The 19,233-nt window shown below is 37.8% G+C and overlaps 1 protein-coding gene across 1 annotated transcript; it reads left to right on the top strand.

Annotated features, from left to right (window-relative positions):
• The first annotated feature begins 1,732 nt into the window (after positions 1–1,732).
• Positions 1,733–17,688, top strand: lingo1b (leucine rich repeat and Ig domain containing 1b). Its single transcript, XM_057842120.1, has 2 exons — positions 1,733–2,006; positions 14,719–17,688. The coding sequence occupies exons 1-2, from the start codon at positions 1,995–1,997 to the stop codon at positions 16,576–16,578; spliced, it is 1,872 nt and encodes a 623-aa protein (XP_057698103.1). The 5' UTR covers positions 1,733–1,994; the 3' UTR covers positions 16,579–17,688.
• The last annotated feature ends 1,545 nt before the right edge of the window (positions 17,689–19,233 follow it).

Below are 19,233 nucleotides of genomic sequence, written 5' to 3'. Positions count from 1 at the left end.
GTGATAGATTTGTAGATGCTACAATACGGGCTCGTCTGTCAATGTTTATTCGAAATAGTATTGTGGATGCATATCTTGCATATTAGTCGGTGCGTGTGTTGGGTCACGCACACCCGGTGTTTCCAAGAAGTGCAATAATGGTAGTTTTCGGGATGCTCTGTTTTTTATTATATCTGAGGGGTCATCATGACCTGCCATAAGACCTCCAGGTGACCACTTGTCTTTGCCAAAACTTGACAAGGCTTGGGAGGTAATCCAGATGTTTCCTGCTTTTATTATTTCGCAATGCTTGGGAGCCCGCTTTATAAAATCATGCTCTCAATTAAAATATGTGGTCTTTCTCCTTACTGCACCCGAAACCAAAGCGTCTGAGTGTCAATGAAATGAAACTAGTCAAGATTTAGGGACATATGAATGTGAAACTGTACAGTGACATCGTGGAAGAATATCTGAGAGTTCTCAGAGATCTCTGTGAACATCCTTGAGTGGTCACCGACATTCGGAACTTGAATCTCTTTCAACAGCTCAGGCAACTCTGAAAATGGCTGCATTCACCATCCAGTTAATGGAACCTGAGAAGTGCTGCAAGTAGGAATGGGATAAACTGCCCAAAGATATGTGTGACACGCTTTTGGCATCATATGCAAAAAATTGAAAAAAACTTTATGCTGTAATTGTTGCAAGAGGTGCATCAACAAAGTATTAGACAAAGGCTCTGAATGCATACAGTATTGTTATTTTTTTTAACTATTTATTTTTTAAATTATTTTATTCTTAATGAATTGGATAAAAGATTTCTATTTGTTTAGAATTCTAAGGTAGAATTTATTGCATTTTTTGACGAGGCTGTAACATAAAATATTGACAAAGGGAATTAATGTATGCAGACCCAAGTATAAATCATAAATCAAATGTATCTATGAATTTCTATTGTCATGTACTTTACACCTAAACAATTTAAATTACACCAGTGAGGTAAAAACATACTAAATGAGTAATTCATTTGGTCCTGTCAATATTGTCATATAACTCATTCAGAGGCTTCATTTCCACTCTACAGGTTCCTCGGCCACATTATATCCCAGATATAATCATCAATGGAGCTTCTTTGTCACAGCCAACTTTTGTGTTCCCACAACAGCAATTAGTCGTCTGCATCCAAGACACCTAAAACTGCAATCAAAACATATGTGGCTTTTACTGTTGATGGTGATCACTTAATTAGAATAAACCCACAAGTGAGGCAATAAATTGAGCGCTTATTCATTGTTATCTACACTGCACAACATTTGCAAGATCCCTGTCATCATCAAACATGCCATCATGTGTTTAATAATCGATTTATGCCCTAATGACGAACATGCCCTCGTAGCTGTTATAATCTCTTCTCTGATTCTTTTCTTCATCCATCTGCTGTACTGTATATTTGCGCATCCATATGTCATTCTCTCAAACATCTGTTCTTTTGTCACCCCTACCAACATGACTTTCTCTCATTGACACAAACATCATTATAATTAGTTCAGCAAAAATGTCTACATGGCATGAAAAATACCACCAATGTACCTATTCAGATGATGGTGCCGCCAGGGCAATGAGGGGACAGTTCTCTCTGTTTCTTTTCAACTCCCTTCATGTGTCCTCTCCTTCTTCCAGGGCACTGCAGCTCCTCCTTCCACCTCTCTCATCCAACACCCCTCCCTCCTCCTCGCCGTCTCTGCTAGGTGCAGCATGTATGTGAGCGTGTGCTAGTCAGCAGAGCTGCCTGTGTGTTTACATACCAGCCTATCAGTGCTGCTGGATTTAGCGCATCTGTAGAGGACGAAGGCATTTTGCGGATGCCCCAACTGACAAGGGATTCTCATCGCTACACAGATCCACCTTCAGCTCTTAGATCTGTGCCTGTGTTGTTTGCTGCATCCCCGTCTCCATGCTTTTGGAGGCATTTTGAATTCCCTTGGCAACATGGAGCTACTTGAATTAGAATTCTCTGCATGACAGTCCTGGTAAGTACTCTCTTTGGTGGGCTTGAGCTCTGAGGTATTGGATCAGATTTAATATGGTGCAGTGGTGGCGCCATATGATAGCCAGTGAGTAAATTGATCTCAGGAATAAAATTAGTAGGTAGCGGCAGAGATAGAAAGAGGAAGGACGGTCCACTGAGCCAGGCTTCATGTCTCATTTGTGCTTTGTCATCCAAATGGATTTCATTTGTTTTGTACTCTGTGCAGTGTGCAGAAAACACGCTTTTGTAGTCTGAGACTGGGTATTCAAATACTGCTATCAAATATTATAATTCAAGTATGCACATTCAAAAACATCATCAGTATCCTTGATTTTATTCTTTTGTTGTTGTTGTTGTTGTTATCACAGATGTGTGAGGTGTAAGGTTGAGCAATGCCTACTTTGTTTTTTTTTTCCCCTACACTGACTATCGAAGGGATGTTTCTAATGCTTACTAAGCTGCCTTCTCATTAACATTCATGTTACTTCAAATGCCAGCAAACTCTGCCAGAATCACACTTAATTTATTCAGTGCTACCTTTTGCTGTTGGCTGATTTGCCACAGGTCATATCAATGGGTGGAGGTGGAGGTGGAGAGGTTTGGCTTAGGGGAAGGGGGGTAGACTTTGATGATTTATGCAGGCCAAATGAATGATCTCTCAAATTTTAAATCCTACTGCACATAATATTTGAATAAGCATAACTGTGGCTGCAACACAGCAGGGAAACAGCTACTCTTCCTTTTTAACACTGCATAATCAAGCCATGCAGACCTGACAGTCTTGGAGTCAAACGTCTGCTCTCCTCTTGTCAAAGCTCAGTATTTACCATCTTGTTAATTAATGTCCTAATTTCTCTGAAAATGATGCTCGTCACTAGTTACATGTCTGCTGTTTATAATAATTTCAGTGGATGGTCAAGAACAGTGTAGATTTTGCCTGGCGATGCTTAATTGAATCCTTTTGTCATATTATAATGTTGAATTTATCCCGTCTATCCCCTGATTGATATTCCCTTAGTTTGCATAAAACTGGGCTATACATAAAAGTTGATTGCATAAGTGGTCGCAAAGGCTTGTAGAGCCATTACTTTGTACTAGTACTTGTACAATTATGAAAACATGGTGAAAAACGATACAATCATTCATTCATCTTCTGTACCGTTTATCCTCACGAGGGTCACGGAGATCCTGAAATCTATCCCATCTATCTATGGGCAAAAGGAGGGGTGCATCCTGAACTGATTCCAGGCCAATCACAGGGCATAACAAGACAAACGAGCATTCATGCTCACACCCATACCAAAGGACAATTTTTGGTGAATTCAATAAGTCTACCATGCATGTTTTTGGGACGTGGGAGGAAACCGGAGTAGGTGGAGCAAACCCACGCAGTCATGGGAAGAACATGTAAACTCCAAACAGGAAGGCCAGCGTCCAGGATTGAACCCTTGATCTCAGGGTGGGTGTATGCTAGCCATTTTCCCAATAAATTAGTAATCAATCTATTGCAAATATTATTTAAAAATCCTAAACTTGATCTACAGTATAATGATTGAAACATTTTCTTAATAGTGAGTGGCTTCAGTTGAAACATTATTTGATGAATATTAAAATGTATGGTGACAGTCTCTTTCCTTGGGTAATTATTCTCAGAAAATATACAGAAAGTACTGCATTGAGACATACATTACTAATACACACTGCAATAGCAATTTGCATACTGACTAATGCACTGTCACAAGCAAGGCGCTAATAATACATTATAGAGTGTTTTTCTAATGGTCTTGGATGTATGATGTAATCAATGATTTTCAATGTGGTTTGGATTTGAATTACCATTTTTTCTGTTCAAAGTGATTGATGCAATTCTTACTCACTGTAAAAAATAATAATAATAAAAATGAAAAAGACAAAAACATATATCTATATATATGCCCCAAAAATATTTTATGAAGGAAAAATACCAAGAAAATAAACTGATAGCACCGTCACTTGACAATCATAGAAAACTGATCTCTGAAATCTGATCGAGCAAACATTCACTCCCTCATTCTGATTGATACATTTACTCACGAAATATCTGATCATGAAATTGAGTCGTTTTCAATCACCCTGTGTATATACTACTAGTATATATCAATGGGTGAAAAAAAAGGCAAACTACCGGTTGAAGGTTGTGCGCTGCGCACATGCCCTCCGCTCGCTAACTCGGCACCTTCAGGCAACACAGCCATCTTAATATCAGCCCTGATACAAAAAAATGTACAAAAAACAGCCTCATCTGATCAATAGATACTGGCCCATTCAACCTCCAGTAGCTACCATGTTTCAAAACGATCGGTAGAGTAGGACTACAAAGTTAGATTCCAGAAGAACAACAACAACTACTCCTACTTCAGTGGCGACTTGACAGGTTTTCAGCCTCTAATAACAAAACAAAAATAAAAAAACCCACAATAAAAGGAACAGAACTATTGAACCAGAGTGTATTTTTTTATTTTAAACTCTGCTTTGTTAAAGTTTAATGTGGCTGTATAAAGAGTTCTGAACAAGTTTGTTTTTGAAAAATCAATTATATTTAATTAGAGACACCTTTCTGGACCAGTTTTGAACATTACAATGGAATATACTTACATTCACTTTTGTTTGACACATTTTTGAAATCTTTATTTTATTTCAGGGAGGTGAAATACATAAGCTTCAAACTTCTTTTTCTAATCAATCAATATCTTCAAACATTGTTTTTTGCAAACTTTTTGCTTTTCTGAACTTAAAAATGATTTCTGCAGGAGGGAGGGGGCACTAGTATTATTAGGGTTTTTTTCCAATGGTTTTTAGCTGACTTTTTCACCCACTCGCAATTAGGTTGAAAACTGTGATGTGGGACTGTATTAGTAATAACATTGTATTTACCTGGGTCGTAGCCTAGTGGTCTGAGCACCCAGCTGCCATTTGTGGTGGCCAGGTTTGATTCCTTCATGTGGACTGTGTGAGGAAGGGCTTCCTGTGTAGAATTTCACTAAAATAAAAATATCAACTGACTGTTGTGTTTTGGGGACCCCAAAGGGATGACTAGAGAATAAGTACAGAATGCGTCCTTGGTCACCTAACATATTAATACTATTGGTCTTGTCCCCTTCCTCTATATTGACATTATGTTTTTCCTTTTTTTTTATGTGTTTACTTATTTATTTACCCATTGGTTCATCTTCTGAACCGCTTATCCTCTCGAGGGTCGTGGAGGTGTTGGAGCCTATCCAAGGTAACATTGGGCACGAGGCAAGGTACACCCTGAACTGTTTGCCAGCCAGTCACAGGATTTGTTTATTTCATTAATTTACACAATGAGTGCAAATACAGTTGTTGGCTCCCAATTTGTGACCATCCTCCACTGCATCCAAATATTATTTGAACATTTTACTTAGTCAAATCTGTGTTAAATAAATGTATTCTGGAGTCAACATACAACATACATCTTAAATATAATTATACAACCATTTGACCAAAAATAAAAGTTAGGTGAGTAAAGGAAAGCGTATGTCCATCTCATTTGACAATTCATGGTTGTTTTTACAGCATGATCACAATATAGCGCAAAATGAACTGGCAATCTATTGAAAATATATATCATTGCCTTATCTTCTGTTGTTTTCTTTTCTGTCGGCATCTCTGTATGTGGTGGGTACATGCATACATGCATGCTGTAGGTCTAGCACTACTGCCCTAGTTTCTATCTGTGGAAAAAATGTCAATGATTAATTAATGTGTTGTATTTCTACATTCCCCTAAGTAGACTCGGCCAACAACTAATTAAAGCTGCCCATTGGAATGTTGAAACCTTGGCTTACAGTTAACACCAAGTCGGATGTGCTGTACTTCTTACTAAACATCCATTATTTTCAATCGTACATTTTTCCCTGTAGTCATGCACTTTGAGGCAAATAAATCACAACTCTTTAGAATATGTGCCTAGGTTCTAATGTAAAATAACTAGAAACATATTGTTGAAAAATAAAAAATAGTACAGTGGTACATCTACTTGCAAAATTAATCCGTTCTGGAAGTACTTTCTTAAGTTGAAAATTCTGGCAGTAGACAGTGTTGTCATTACTTGAAAAAGTAATTTAATTAGTGATTACGCCTCAAAGAAGTAATCTAGTTACTTTACTGATGACATTATTATCAAAGTAACTTATACACCCCTTTCCCACTGGCCAAAAAACCCATGCCAACCCACTAACAATCGGCTTTTGGTGGCAGTGGGAAAGGTGCAACAACCCGCCTCGACCCGTGTCAATCAACCCGCCAAGCGACTCACGTTAAAATCATCTTGGCTCTGATCGTCATGCAGTGTCAAAAGCAAAACCCCGGGTCAACAGTCAACACCCTAATGTACGTGGTGATGTAGGCTCTTACGTGATGCGTCAGAACAACGTGCCAGTCGCCTCCCATTTAACACGCCCCACAACCGTAGTTACGTCGATGCTCATAACAAAGCTAGTAGAAGAAGAAGAATTCTCGTCGCCTACGTTGCGTCAGCACAGGCAGAGTGTTGATCCTTTGCTGCATTTCGATCATTTTGAGGGCAGTAAAAAGCATGAAAACAGAGAACACAAACGGAAAGGAGGCTTCCATGTTGCTCTGCATTGTTTACTTCCTTGAACTGAATGAATTCGATCGCATTTGTCGACGCGCATTTTAGCGTGGTGACGTCAGGTAACCTTACGCACGGCTGAGGAGGGGTGGAGGGGGTTAGACGGGTGAAAAAAAAAAAGACACTTTTTTTTTTTTTTTTTGTCAATGGGAAAGTTGCCAAATGCCAATTGGTAATGGGTTGCATCGGCTTGGAAAAAACGCGCGTTGACCCACTAGTTTCAGTGGGAAAGGGGCATAAGTTACTTTAAAACTAATTTATTGGTTACTTTTAACCAATTTTTCTTCCTTTGCCACCTCAACATAAGAATGACAACAGAAATATGTCATCGCATGTATTTGACTTTCCGCTAATTGAATTTAAAGGGGGGGGGTCAGAAATGTTCAAATAAGGCTTAATCTTTGAGTTAGCAGAGGTTTAATTAGTCCATGGAGTTGATTTCAACCATCATTGACTTGCGCTAGCTAGGCCCTGAAAATAACAAATAACTGACGTGTAGAAATACTGTATATTTATTTATTTATTTATTTATTTTGATGCCGCAAGCTACCCACATTAGCGTAACGTGATTGGCGTGGTGATTTGGACAGTGGTTCAGAGGGTTTGGCACATGCTGTTCACACATTTACGAATAAAACACGTTGACGTCCGCTGCACATTTCAGCAAACTCATTTTATCAAAGATCCGTCCAACACACTTACACTTACACTTACATACACTTACCTTGCATTTCATATAGGGATGGTAATCAGTAAGATAGCTGTCAAAAAGATTCGTACTCGTATTTACACATTCCTTTTTGTATATGATATATAACCTACTTTCCCATATTTACGCATTCGTGTTCGTATTTAGGTGTTTGTATGTGTAACCACAAAATTCTGTCATCAGAATCTATTCGTAGATGTGTGAATACAACTCTTTTTCGATGACTTGTGGACAAAATCAATTTTAAGGGTACGACTCCATAGCGTTGGAATGACGTCACGTAGGTCTCAGGGAAAACTAATCCATCCTCGAATACTCTAAGTGCTCATGCACCAAAACAGAGCTTGCATGCACACATTGTGCTTCCTTTCCTAAACACCCACGCATCAGTGGCCAATCGGAGCAAAGGGGTTTAATTTTAAACTTTAAATATTCAAATTGGATCCTGTCAGCCACTTATTAATGACAATCTGCCGTTTGCAGAGGGAAGCGTAGGTCCAACTAAAATATGTTGTAAATGGACATTCCAGTCTTTTTCAAAACCATTTATCTTGACATGATAAAATGACATCAAAGGTTAAAAAAATTTTGGAAAAAAAGTAATGTATACATAAAAGTAAAGTAAAAATACAATGGAAGGTCATCTTTAAGTAGCAGTGATGAAAAACCACAGGATCTCTCTGCTTCTGCAGTCTGCACCTTCTTTTGTTACCATGGATACAGCAAATAATTATTTTACTGAAACCATGTTTGAACCTGGGCTTTCAGGCTAGTGCAGTAAAAGTTGTAGTAAAGAAGAGTACGAGCAGGATTAAAGAAACAATATTTGAGTAAAATCAGTATGGGAGCGTCAGCTAGCTGTTTGTTGTGAACACCGATATGTTCTTTGATGGGTCATTCATGCTGTTGTCATAGGCACACCTCCCTAATCTTTACCTGATTTTTACACAGTTTGCCACAAGTATGATAATATTGTAATATAGGACACTCTTTAAAAATAAGCACCTCTTTTGCAAAATACTTTCTCATTATTGAAAGTCTATGAGAGGAAGGCTCTTTGCCCAGTGTCCGTTCCTCAAGAAACTTACGTATTGTAAATGGCTGCAGCTTTTTTGACACTTTGGTGTTCCTTGTTGTTAGATACTAAAAAGTTCAATTTAAAACTGTTAGTTTTAAACTTTAAAGTTACATTTGACTTCTGATGTTAAATACTACTTGTATTTCAAACCGATTTGCATTATTTTCATTGCAGTTTAAGAAAATGGTGCCCTGAATGTTGTTTGCAATAAAAAAATCAAAGAAGAAATTGTATACAATTTTTTCTGCAAATGGTGACCATATTGTCAAACATATCATAATCAGAAGTTTTCTTGAAAGCTATATTGCACACAGCTACTTCTTATAATGGAAAAACCGTGGTAAAATTTGAGTTTTATTTCTTTAAAATGTAAGCCCTCTTAGGTAACTTTTAGTGTAACTCTTCTCATGGTCAGAATTCATCTTCTTGATATTAACTCTAAGTATTGTGAGACTACTGTTCAAATAAGAATTGCACATTTTTATATAACTGTATTTTAGAAGTGACATCATGTTTAAAAACATTTAATCAGCAATATTGTTGCCCCCCCAACCAACCCCCAAAATATATAAGAATCGTTGATATAAAAGTCAACAACCGTTTAGAAACACTCAAAACTTGGAAGTTGATTGGACTACTATATACTGTAAATATAATGTAATGTAAATATAGTGGTATGAAAAAGTATCTAAACCTTTTGGAATTTCTCACATTTCTGCATAAAATCACCATCAAATGTAATCTGATCTTTGCCAAAATCACACAGATGTAAAAATGTATCAACAAAACAAAAACATCTGCTTTAACTAAAACCACCCAAACATTTATAGGTTTTCACATTTTAATGAGGATAGCATGCAAACAATGACAGAAGGGGGGAAAATAAATAAGTGAAACCCCTGCCTAAGAGCAATTGAAACCAATTTTTACCAAACAATTTATTGTAGGTCAGGTGTGTGCCCAATCACTGATGAGTGGTTTAAAGCTGCCTTGCCCAGTATAAAACAATAATAATTATTATTATAAAACAAGAATGGTCTTGATGAGAAACATTGTGTGATGTGCATCATGGCTTGGTCAAAAGAACTATCTGAAGACCTGCGATCAAGGATTGTTGATTTGTATAAAGCTGGGAAAGGAATACAAAACCATCTCTGAAAGTCTGGATGTTCATCAATCGACAGACAGAGAGGTTGTCTACAAATGGAGAGAGTTTGACACTGTTGCTTCTCTCCCAAGAAGTGGCCGTCCACCAAAGATGATGCCAAGAGTTCAGCGCAGAATATTCAGAGAGGTAAAAACAAAAACCCTAGCGTGTCTGCTAAAGACTTACAAAATTCACTGGCACACTCCAATATCTCTGTGCACACATCAACTATATGTAAAACTATGGCAAAGAATGGTATTAATGAGGGGCCTCCATGGAGGAAGGCATTGCTATCTAAAAAAAAAAAAACACACATTTTTGCTTGTTTAATGTTCGCAAAAAGGCACTTGGACACGGCAATTGTTTAGGAGTAACACACAACGTCATTTGTGAATGAAAAATTGTACAGTTCACCAACATCAACACCCCATCCCCACCGTGTAGCACGGTTGAGGGAGCATTATGATTTGGGGCTGTTTTGCTACGTCAGGGCCTGGACAACTTGCCATCATTAATGGAAGAATGAAGTTTATCAGGATGTTATGCAGGAAAACTGAGGTAGTTGAAGCTAAAAAGAGGATGGATGCTGCAACAAGACAATGATCCAAAACACAGAAGTAAATAGTTTCAGAAGAACAAAATACACATTCTGATGTGGCCAAGTTAAAGTCCAGACTTGAACCCCTTTAAGATTCAGTTGCATGACCTAAAGACAGTGATTCATGCCAGACATCCCAGGAATCTGACTGAACTACAGCAGTTTTTGTAGAGAAGAATGGGCCAAGATTAGTTCTGATCGATGTGCCTGACTGATCTGCAGCTACAGGAAGCTTCTGTTTGGAATTTATTGCTGCCCAAGGGGGTGGGCACAAAATATTAAATGTGGTAGTTCACTTAATTATTTCCCCTCCTTCTGCCATTTTTTGCATGCTATCCTAATTAAATAAGAAAACCTATAAACGTTTGGGTGGTTTTGATTAAAGCAGACAATGTTTTTACATCTGTGTGATTTTGGCAAAGATCAGATTACATTTGATTGTGATTTTATGCAGAAATGTGAGAAATTCCAAAAGGCTCAGATACTTTTTCATACCACTGTATATGGAACTTTAAACCTTTTAACCAAGAAACCCTTCATGTGTCATTATAACACATGTTGGGTTTGACCCTATCTGAATTTGTGGGCCAATAGGCACTAATTAATAACTATTGTCTGACAAGTATTTGTTTTCGGTACTGTATTTGTGTGGGTAAGCGGTATGACGAAGATGAGTGATTAAATAAGAATTTGACCAACACTATCAAGTACCTTTAGCAGAGTCGCAAAACAGGAGTTGTTATCAGACAAAACTCAGGAGATTTGTCAACTATAAAAAAATAAGTAAACAAACAGACAAATGAAATAGACATGAAGGAGACAAATGAAATGATGACATGTTTATGCTAGAAATTGAATCTATTTTTACAATTTATTTTAATTATATTCCTTGCCTCATTCGCTTCTTGATCTATGCATACTGTTATTACTAAAATTCAAAGCTGTGATGAAACATAAACAAACAGAAACAACAAAAAAACACAGTGACTGAAAATCTAGTATCTGAAATATTTATATTTGTTATGTTATGTTATGTTATGTTATGTTATGTTATGTTATGTTATGTTATGTTATGTTATGTTATGTTATGTTATGTTATGTTATGTTATGTTATGTTATGTTATTTGATATGTTATATTTCCATCCAGACAGCATTAGTCAAACCAATTTTGATTGTGGACTTTAAGCATAGTTTGCAAAAAGATCACGTGATGATCTTTCCCTGTAAAACCATCTCTAATGAAATATAGTAAAAAAGATGTAATGAGGGGGGATAGTGGGAGCAAATATTGATTTTTTTTTTCTCTCACTAGATATATTAAAAATAAATAAATAAAAAGAACAAGAGCAACATTTTAAAAAATATGACAACTACTTTTAAAGAAATAATTTGTGATGGGTTTTGGTGAATTTCTTTCTGTAATATGTAGCTCAAGGGCATGATAAAGACGGGTTATTGTAAGATATGTGCTGTTAAGCCAGATTTCACAGATAGCTTCCCATTTATACAAAACTCTGCATCATAAATCATGCAAGTGCTCCGGTAAGGAAATTACAGCAGCATTTGCATTCATTTGCTTTGGATTAGGAAAAACAGGGGGCCTGTCATGCACATTTATATTTTTGTTTTGACACCAAAAAAGCATAATGTGTCAACAATATAAACATGCTACTGGTTTCATGTACTTATTAAATCAGCAGGGCTGTATTATTTTTCATTTAAGACCTTATCTATTAGTGTAAGAGCTCATTGAGTCATGTTTTTTATTCTTTCATTTAGCAAACTTGTAATTTAATTGAAATAAGTTAATTATAGATTTTATTTATTCGTTTCCATTTAGTGGGGCAAATAAGTATTAAGTCAACCACTAAGTTCTCCCACTTGGAAAATATTAGAGAGGCCTGTAATTGCCAACATGGGTAAACCTCAACCGTGAGAGACAGAATGTGGAGAAAAAAAACAGAAAATCACATTGTTTGATTTTTAAAGAATTTATTTGCAAATCGTGGTGGGAAATAATTATTTGGTCAATACCAAAAGTTCATCTCAATACTTTGTTATGTACCCTTTGTTGGGAATAACGGGGGCCAAACGTTTTCTGTAACTCTTCACAAGCTTTTCACATACTGTTGCTGGTATTTTGGCCCATTCCTCCATGCAGATATCCTCTAGAGCAGTGATGTTTTGGGGCTGTCATTGGGCAACGTGGACTTTCAACTCCCTCCACAGATTTTCTATGGGGTTGAGATCTGGAGACTGGCTAGGCCAATCCAGGACCTTGAAATGCTTCTTACGAAGCCCCTCCTTTGTTGCCCTGGCTGTGTGTTTGGGATCATTGTCATGCTGAAAGACCCAGCCACGTCTCATCTTCAATGCCCTTGCTGATGGAAGGTTTTCACTCAAAATCTCTTGATACATGGCCCCATCCATTCTGTCCTTTACACCGATCAGTCGTCCTGGTCCCCCAAAGCATGATGTTTCCACCCCCATGCTTCAGGGTGGGTATGGTGTTCTTTGGATGCAATTCAGTATTCTTTCTCCTCCAAACACGAACACCTGTGTTTCTACCAAAAAATTCGGGGTTTTTTTGTTTCATCTGACCATAACACATATTCCCAGTCCTCTTCTGGATCATCCAAATGCTCTCTAGCAAACCGCAGACTGGCCTGAACGTGTACTTTCTTCAGCAGGGGGACACATCGTGCAGTGCAGGATTTGAGTCCCTGGCGGCGCATTGTGTTACTGATAGTAGCCTTTGTTACTGTGGTCCCAGCCCTCTGTAGGTCATTCACTTGGTCCCCCCGTGTGGTTCTGGGATTTTTGCTCACCGTTCTTGTTATCATTTTGACGCAACAGGGTGAGATTTTGCATGGAGCCCCAGAACGAGGGAGATTATCAGTGGTCTTGTATGTCGTCCATTTTCTAATAATTGCTCCCACAGTTGATTTCTTTACACCAAGCGTTTTACCTATTGCAGATTCAGTCTTCCCAGCCTGGTGCAGGTCTACAATTTTGTCTCTGGTGTCCTTCGACAGCTGCTTGGTGTTGGCCATAGTGGAGTTTGCAGTGTGACTGACTGAGGGTATGGACAGGTGTCTTTTATACTGATAATGAGTAAAAACAGGTGCCATTAATACAGGTAACAAGTGGAGCCTTGTTAAACCTCGTTAGAAGAAGTTAGACCTCTTTGACAGCCAGAAATCTTGCTTGTTTGTAGGTGACCAAATACTTATTTTCCACTCTAATTTGGAAATAAATTCTTTAAAAATCAAACAATGTGATTTTCTGTTTTTTTTTCCACATTCTGTCTGTCATGGTTGAGGCTTACCCATGTTGACAATTACCGGCCTCTCTAATCTTTTCAAGTAGGACAACTTGCACAATTGGTGGTTGACTGAATACTTATTTGCCCCACTGTTTTTGTGTGCCATACATACACTGGATGTTTGTTTTCCATATATAGTACAAAATAAACAAATGATCAGAACTGTATTAACTAAAGATATGAAGCGATGATGGTAAACAGATAAATGTTTGCCAATCTGTAAGTAATTATGTCTCGCCCTATGATGTATTTGAACTGTTATTGACGCAATGTTTTTGCAGGTGCTTCTGGGATGTTTCTTCTATGTTTTTGTATATAGATTGTATCAGTGTACTGTATAAACTTGCCCAGGGACCTAAGCTATCTGTAGTCTGTACAACTCATTTTTTGGGCAATGTCCCTGTTAAGTCAATATAATGAATTTTTGAAAAGGAATCTCTTTTTTAACTGTAGCTTTTTAGACAATTTAAAGTTGCTTGCTGTCCTTAATGCGCTCCAAATGAGCCATAATTTTCATAGCGGCGGAATCTTTTTTGTCCTCACTGTTATGAAGTAGAATAGGATAAAGTGGGATGGTAGCCAGCCAAAAATGTTTAAAGGCAGCACATAATTTGAAAAACTCGCAGTGTGACTTGAAAGTCAACCACATGCCTATGAATGTGATCATATTTTCCTTACCTGATAAAAATATCAGTGTACCTTGACAAGATTTGATAAAATCCTTGATAAAATTGCTTCAGGGTTTTTTTTTTTGGTTGTTTTTTTTTTTTTTTGGGGGGGGGGGGGTCTTGGGGGTCCTAGTACAGCTTAATAGTAGGGATTGAATGTGTTAGGGTGAAATGTATTTTTGTTAATGGACACTTATTTAATTTTAATTTTAACATTGTGACAAATTTTCAGAAATTAATATATTTTGGGGAGTGATCTAATTTATCTGTAAACCCTTTGTGAGATGTGCCAATATGACTAAAGTACGTGTTACCATTTGGTCCTTGTTGAATCGAGAGTCTAGTCTAGTCTAGTTAACACACCACCGAATTACTTCACTGAGTGTGAATCACAGGATGCCACTGCAATGGGGAATGGAACCCCATCAATAGCTGTGGACTCCTTGTACACAGTATATACGCATTATGAATTGAAGTTTATTTCTATTTACATTTCCATTCCTAACTGTTTTCATTTCCATCTATCTCCGCAGGTTCACAATAGGATGGTCTCTGCTGAGGCAGGGGGGCACAGCTACTTAGTGGCGTGCTGGCAACCCATCCTAGTCCTGATGCTGGGCACTGTCCTCTCTGGTTCAACCACAGGATGCCCATCCCGATGTGACTGCAATGCCCAAGAGCGCTCAGTCGTGTGTCATCGAAAACGATTGGCTACTTTCCCTGAAGGCATCCCCACTGAAACAAAGCTCCTGGATCTGAGCAAGAATCGTCTAAAACTTCTTGGGCCAGAGGAATTTATTAACTATCCACAACTGGAGGAACTCCAATTGAATGAAAACATTATTTCGTCCATTGAGTCCGGGGCTTTTAGCAATCTTGTGAATCTACGGAATCTCGGGTTACGAAACAACCAGCTAAAGCTCATTCAGCTCGGGGTGTTCACAGGCCTTAACAACCTCACACAGCTGGATATTAGCGAGAACAAAATTGTCATTCTGTTGGACTACATGTTCCAAGAGCTCTACAACTTGAGGGTATTGGAAGTCGGTGACAATGACCTTGTTTTCATCTCACCACGATCGTTTCATGGCCTCAGCAATCTTGAAACCCTCAACATTGAAGGTTACAAGCTGTCCTCAGTGCCCACTGATGCCCTGAGCCATCTGCACAACCTGCTGTCACTTCGATTACGGTATCTGAACATTACTGCCATTAGGGATTACTCTTTTAAGCGGTTATATAGGCTACGAGTTCTAGAAATATCACAGATGCCTTCCCTGGATACCATGACGCCAAAATGCTTGTTTGGAATCAACCTAACATCTTTAGCGATCACAAATTGTAATCTTACTGCCATCCCTTACCAAGCTATCAGTCACCTGAGATATTTACGCTTTCTAAATCTGTCTTTCAATCCCATTCGTACAGTTGAAGGGAACCAACTTCACAATTTACAAAAACTTCAGGCTTTTCATTTGGCTGGTGGCAGATTAATTGCCATTGAGCCTTACTCTTTCCGAGGTCTAAATCATCTGCACATTCTAAATGTTTCTAGTAATGTATTGAGCACTCTGGAGGAATCTGTCTTCCACTCAGTGGGTAATTTGGAAACCCTGTCTTTGCATAACAACCCCTTGGCCTGCGACTGTCGCTTGCTCTGGGTTTTCCGCCGTCGGTGGAGATTAAACTTTAATAGACAGCAGCCCATCTGCGCGTCACCTGTTGTGGTGCAGGGAAAGGAATTCAAGGACTTTCCAGATGTCCTGCCTTCTGATTATTTCATCTGCCAGAAATCAAAGATTGTGGACAACAAGGTTCAAGAAAGCCATGTGGACGAAGGAACTACAGTCAGTTTTACTTGCCAAGCTGAGGGTGAGCCTGTACCAGTCATTATGTGGCTTTCTCCTAAGAAAGAATACATCACCACTAAAACTGTGGGTTCAAGACTTTCTGTAGCCGATGATGGCAGACTAGAGGTTCGTTATGCCCAAATCCAAGACAACGGGACCTATTTGTGCATTGCAAGCAATGCGGCAGGCAATGACACCAAAGTTGCTCATCTTTTTGTACATAGCTACTCTCCTAATTGGCCCCATCAACCAAACAAGACATTTGCCTTTATTTCTAACCAACCCAGCGAAGAAAGTGCGAATGTGACCCGGACCACAATTCAGTTTCCATTTGATGTTAAAACCTTAATTATTGCAACCACAATGGGGTTCATCTCATTTCTTGGCGTTGTACTCTTCTGTCTTGTAATTCTATTCCTCTGGAGCAGAGGGAAAGACAACACAAAACCAAGTATAGAGGTTGAGTATGTGCCCCGCAAAGAAGAAACAGAAGAGGCAAGTCCATCTGAGACCCCCATACAATTCAACATGAAGATCATGTGAACCGTAAAAGGTGGTCAACAAGTACTGTAGATTTATGAACTCCAAATAGGAGTTCGCACACTATCTTTGTTTCAAATGTGTACTTGAGTGATAGCAGTCACACAGTTACAAGCAAAGCATCTTGACTTTTTTTTTTTTTTTTAATACAGGATAGCGTATTTATAATAAAGTATTGGTTAATTGTAAACATTGTACTGGCAAAAATCTTGTATGTTAACATGCACAAATATATTGGATGCCTGCATGTAACCAAATTAGGGTAACTGACAATAAGAACCACAAGTCTCGACCCAAATTAAGTAAATTAAAGAAAACTGTCTGAATAATTCCAGACGATGTTATATATTGCTACATCATATATAGTAATAATAAATTAAATTAATACAGGAATACAATTTTTCTTTATCAGCACAGACTAAGCAAAAATAAGCACCCGTTCAGATTCAGATTTATGAAGCACAATACCTTTTTAACCCAATTGTTGTTTGCTCAAATGTGCCTCCAGTCTCAATGTTATATTATGGAGCTATTATTTCATGGAACAAGTATATCACATTTATAGATTCCTAATTTGAGATTGAAACCAAGCTATTTTAAATTTGAATGTGATATTTGCTAGCTACAGAACGGTAAGATAATGTCATTTACATTTGACGAAATACACACCTTAACATTTTGCTATCGTTGAAAGTAGCATTATAATTTGGTGTGACCATTTAACAGCCATGTGTGTTTGTTCATTTGTATTTTGTCTAAACTTCTGAACGATATCTAAAGATGTATAAAGAGGCAAGCTAAATGTTTTAAATAGAATTTCAAATGCTGTGTTTTTCCCCAGTGTTGACATGTGTGATATCATACTGCTTTAATGGTTCAGTTGGATGAATAAAGCTGTCATTTTCCTCAGTCTGGTTGCATTTACAGAAAATAAATAGTGTGCATGTTAACACACTAAGAAGAAAAACAAGCCATTATGTGATTATTTTAGCCAACAAAGAGTCCGTCAAATGTTTTACATGGCCTCGAAACTGTTTATCGATGGTCCCTTTCTCTTATGTATACAATGTATCACAAAAGTGAGTACAGCTTGCATTTCTGCAGATATTTTAGTATATCATTCCATGGGAAAACACTGACAAAATGACACTTTGACACAATGAAAAGTAGTCGGTGTGCAGCTTATATAATAGTTTATTATTAATTTATTTTCTCCTCAAAATAACTCAAAATGTAGCCATTAATATCTAAACCTCTGGCAACACAAGAAAGCCTGCCCGTCTCATCAGACCATTGCACATGGTTCCAGTAATCCATATGCTTTGTTGACATGTCTTCAGCAAACTGTTTCCGGGCTTTCTTGTGTACTGTCTTCAGAAGAGGCTTCCTCCAGGGTTGACAGCCATGCACACCAATTTGATGTAGAGTGCGGCGTATGGTCTGAGCACTAACAGGCTGACCCCACACCTCTTCAATCTCTGCAGCAATGCTGACAGCACTCCTGTAACGAGTCACATGACATTTTGGAGGGAATATGACAAGCAGTACTCAATTTGGACATTTAGGGATGTATGTAGTTTCTAAGGGGTGTACGCACTTTTGTTGCCAGGGGTTTGGATATTAATGGCTATATTTTGAGTTATTTTGAGGGGAAAATAAATTAACTCTATTATATAATCTGCACACAGACTAATTTTCATTGTGTTAAAGTGTCATTTTGTCAGTGTTGTCCCATGAAAAGATATACTTAAATATCTGCAGAAACGCGAGGGGTGTACTCACTTTTGTGATACACTGTATTTTACTTTCTCTTTCCAAGGCTATTCATGGTGGGGGATTAGATCATTATGTATTACATAACCTCAAGAATAGATTAAGTATTAAAGAAAACCATTGATCGTATTTACTTTATTCAAAAGAGAAAGAACATTTTCATCGGGTATTCATGAGTTGTTCTAAAAGCAGCAAATCAGTATTATATAATTAATTTGAAATTAATACTGATTTAGTAATACAGTTATTTTGGAAGAAAAGAGCAAAGCTTAATTTGTTGCTGTGGTAATTATTTCCATTAATGTAAATGCACTAGGAAAAGTTCATATTTTAGTCCATGTCAAACTATGAAAAGAAAAAAAAAGTGTAACATTTTAATTCTTTGCAGTACACTATGATCCAATTTATTATTCTTAACATAACCACTGCAGTCAGGCAGAATCCTTATTATCTCTGAACTCAAAACATTTTTAAGCCCCCACCCACCCTTCCCTACTGAGACACTGATGTTGCATCCTAAAAAGCAAGCAGGCAAGCCATTTTAAGAATTGTCAATAATTTGTAAATATAACTGACCAATGGCATCGATTTGAGGGGGGAAAGAGTAATTCAACAAAATCTGGTCTTGGGACATTTGTATCCTACAATGAGAATAGACAAATCATTTCAGATAACATTTGTATTATTTGTTCTTTTTTGTTTGTTTGTTTTTTTTCTCCTGTATACTGTATATAGAGCGCTGATATCGATCTAAGAAAACTTTGATAGTTTCCCAAGTGACCTTAAATTAAGGAAAAGGTATTTCTTATTCCAAATTTAAGTTTCCCCTAATTGAATACGCACGAGTGTGCCCCAGCACATTAACAGGCTGAATGCTGTGCGCAC

This window comes from Corythoichthys intestinalis, chromosome 1 (genome assembly GCF_030265065.1).
Source record: "Corythoichthys intestinalis isolate RoL2023-P3 chromosome 1, ASM3026506v1, whole genome shotgun sequence".
In the NCBI taxonomy this organism is placed as follows: Eukaryota; Metazoa; Chordata; class Actinopteri; order Syngnathiformes; family Syngnathidae; genus Corythoichthys; species Corythoichthys intestinalis.
This window is presented reverse-complemented; position numbering and strand designations above follow the sequence as displayed.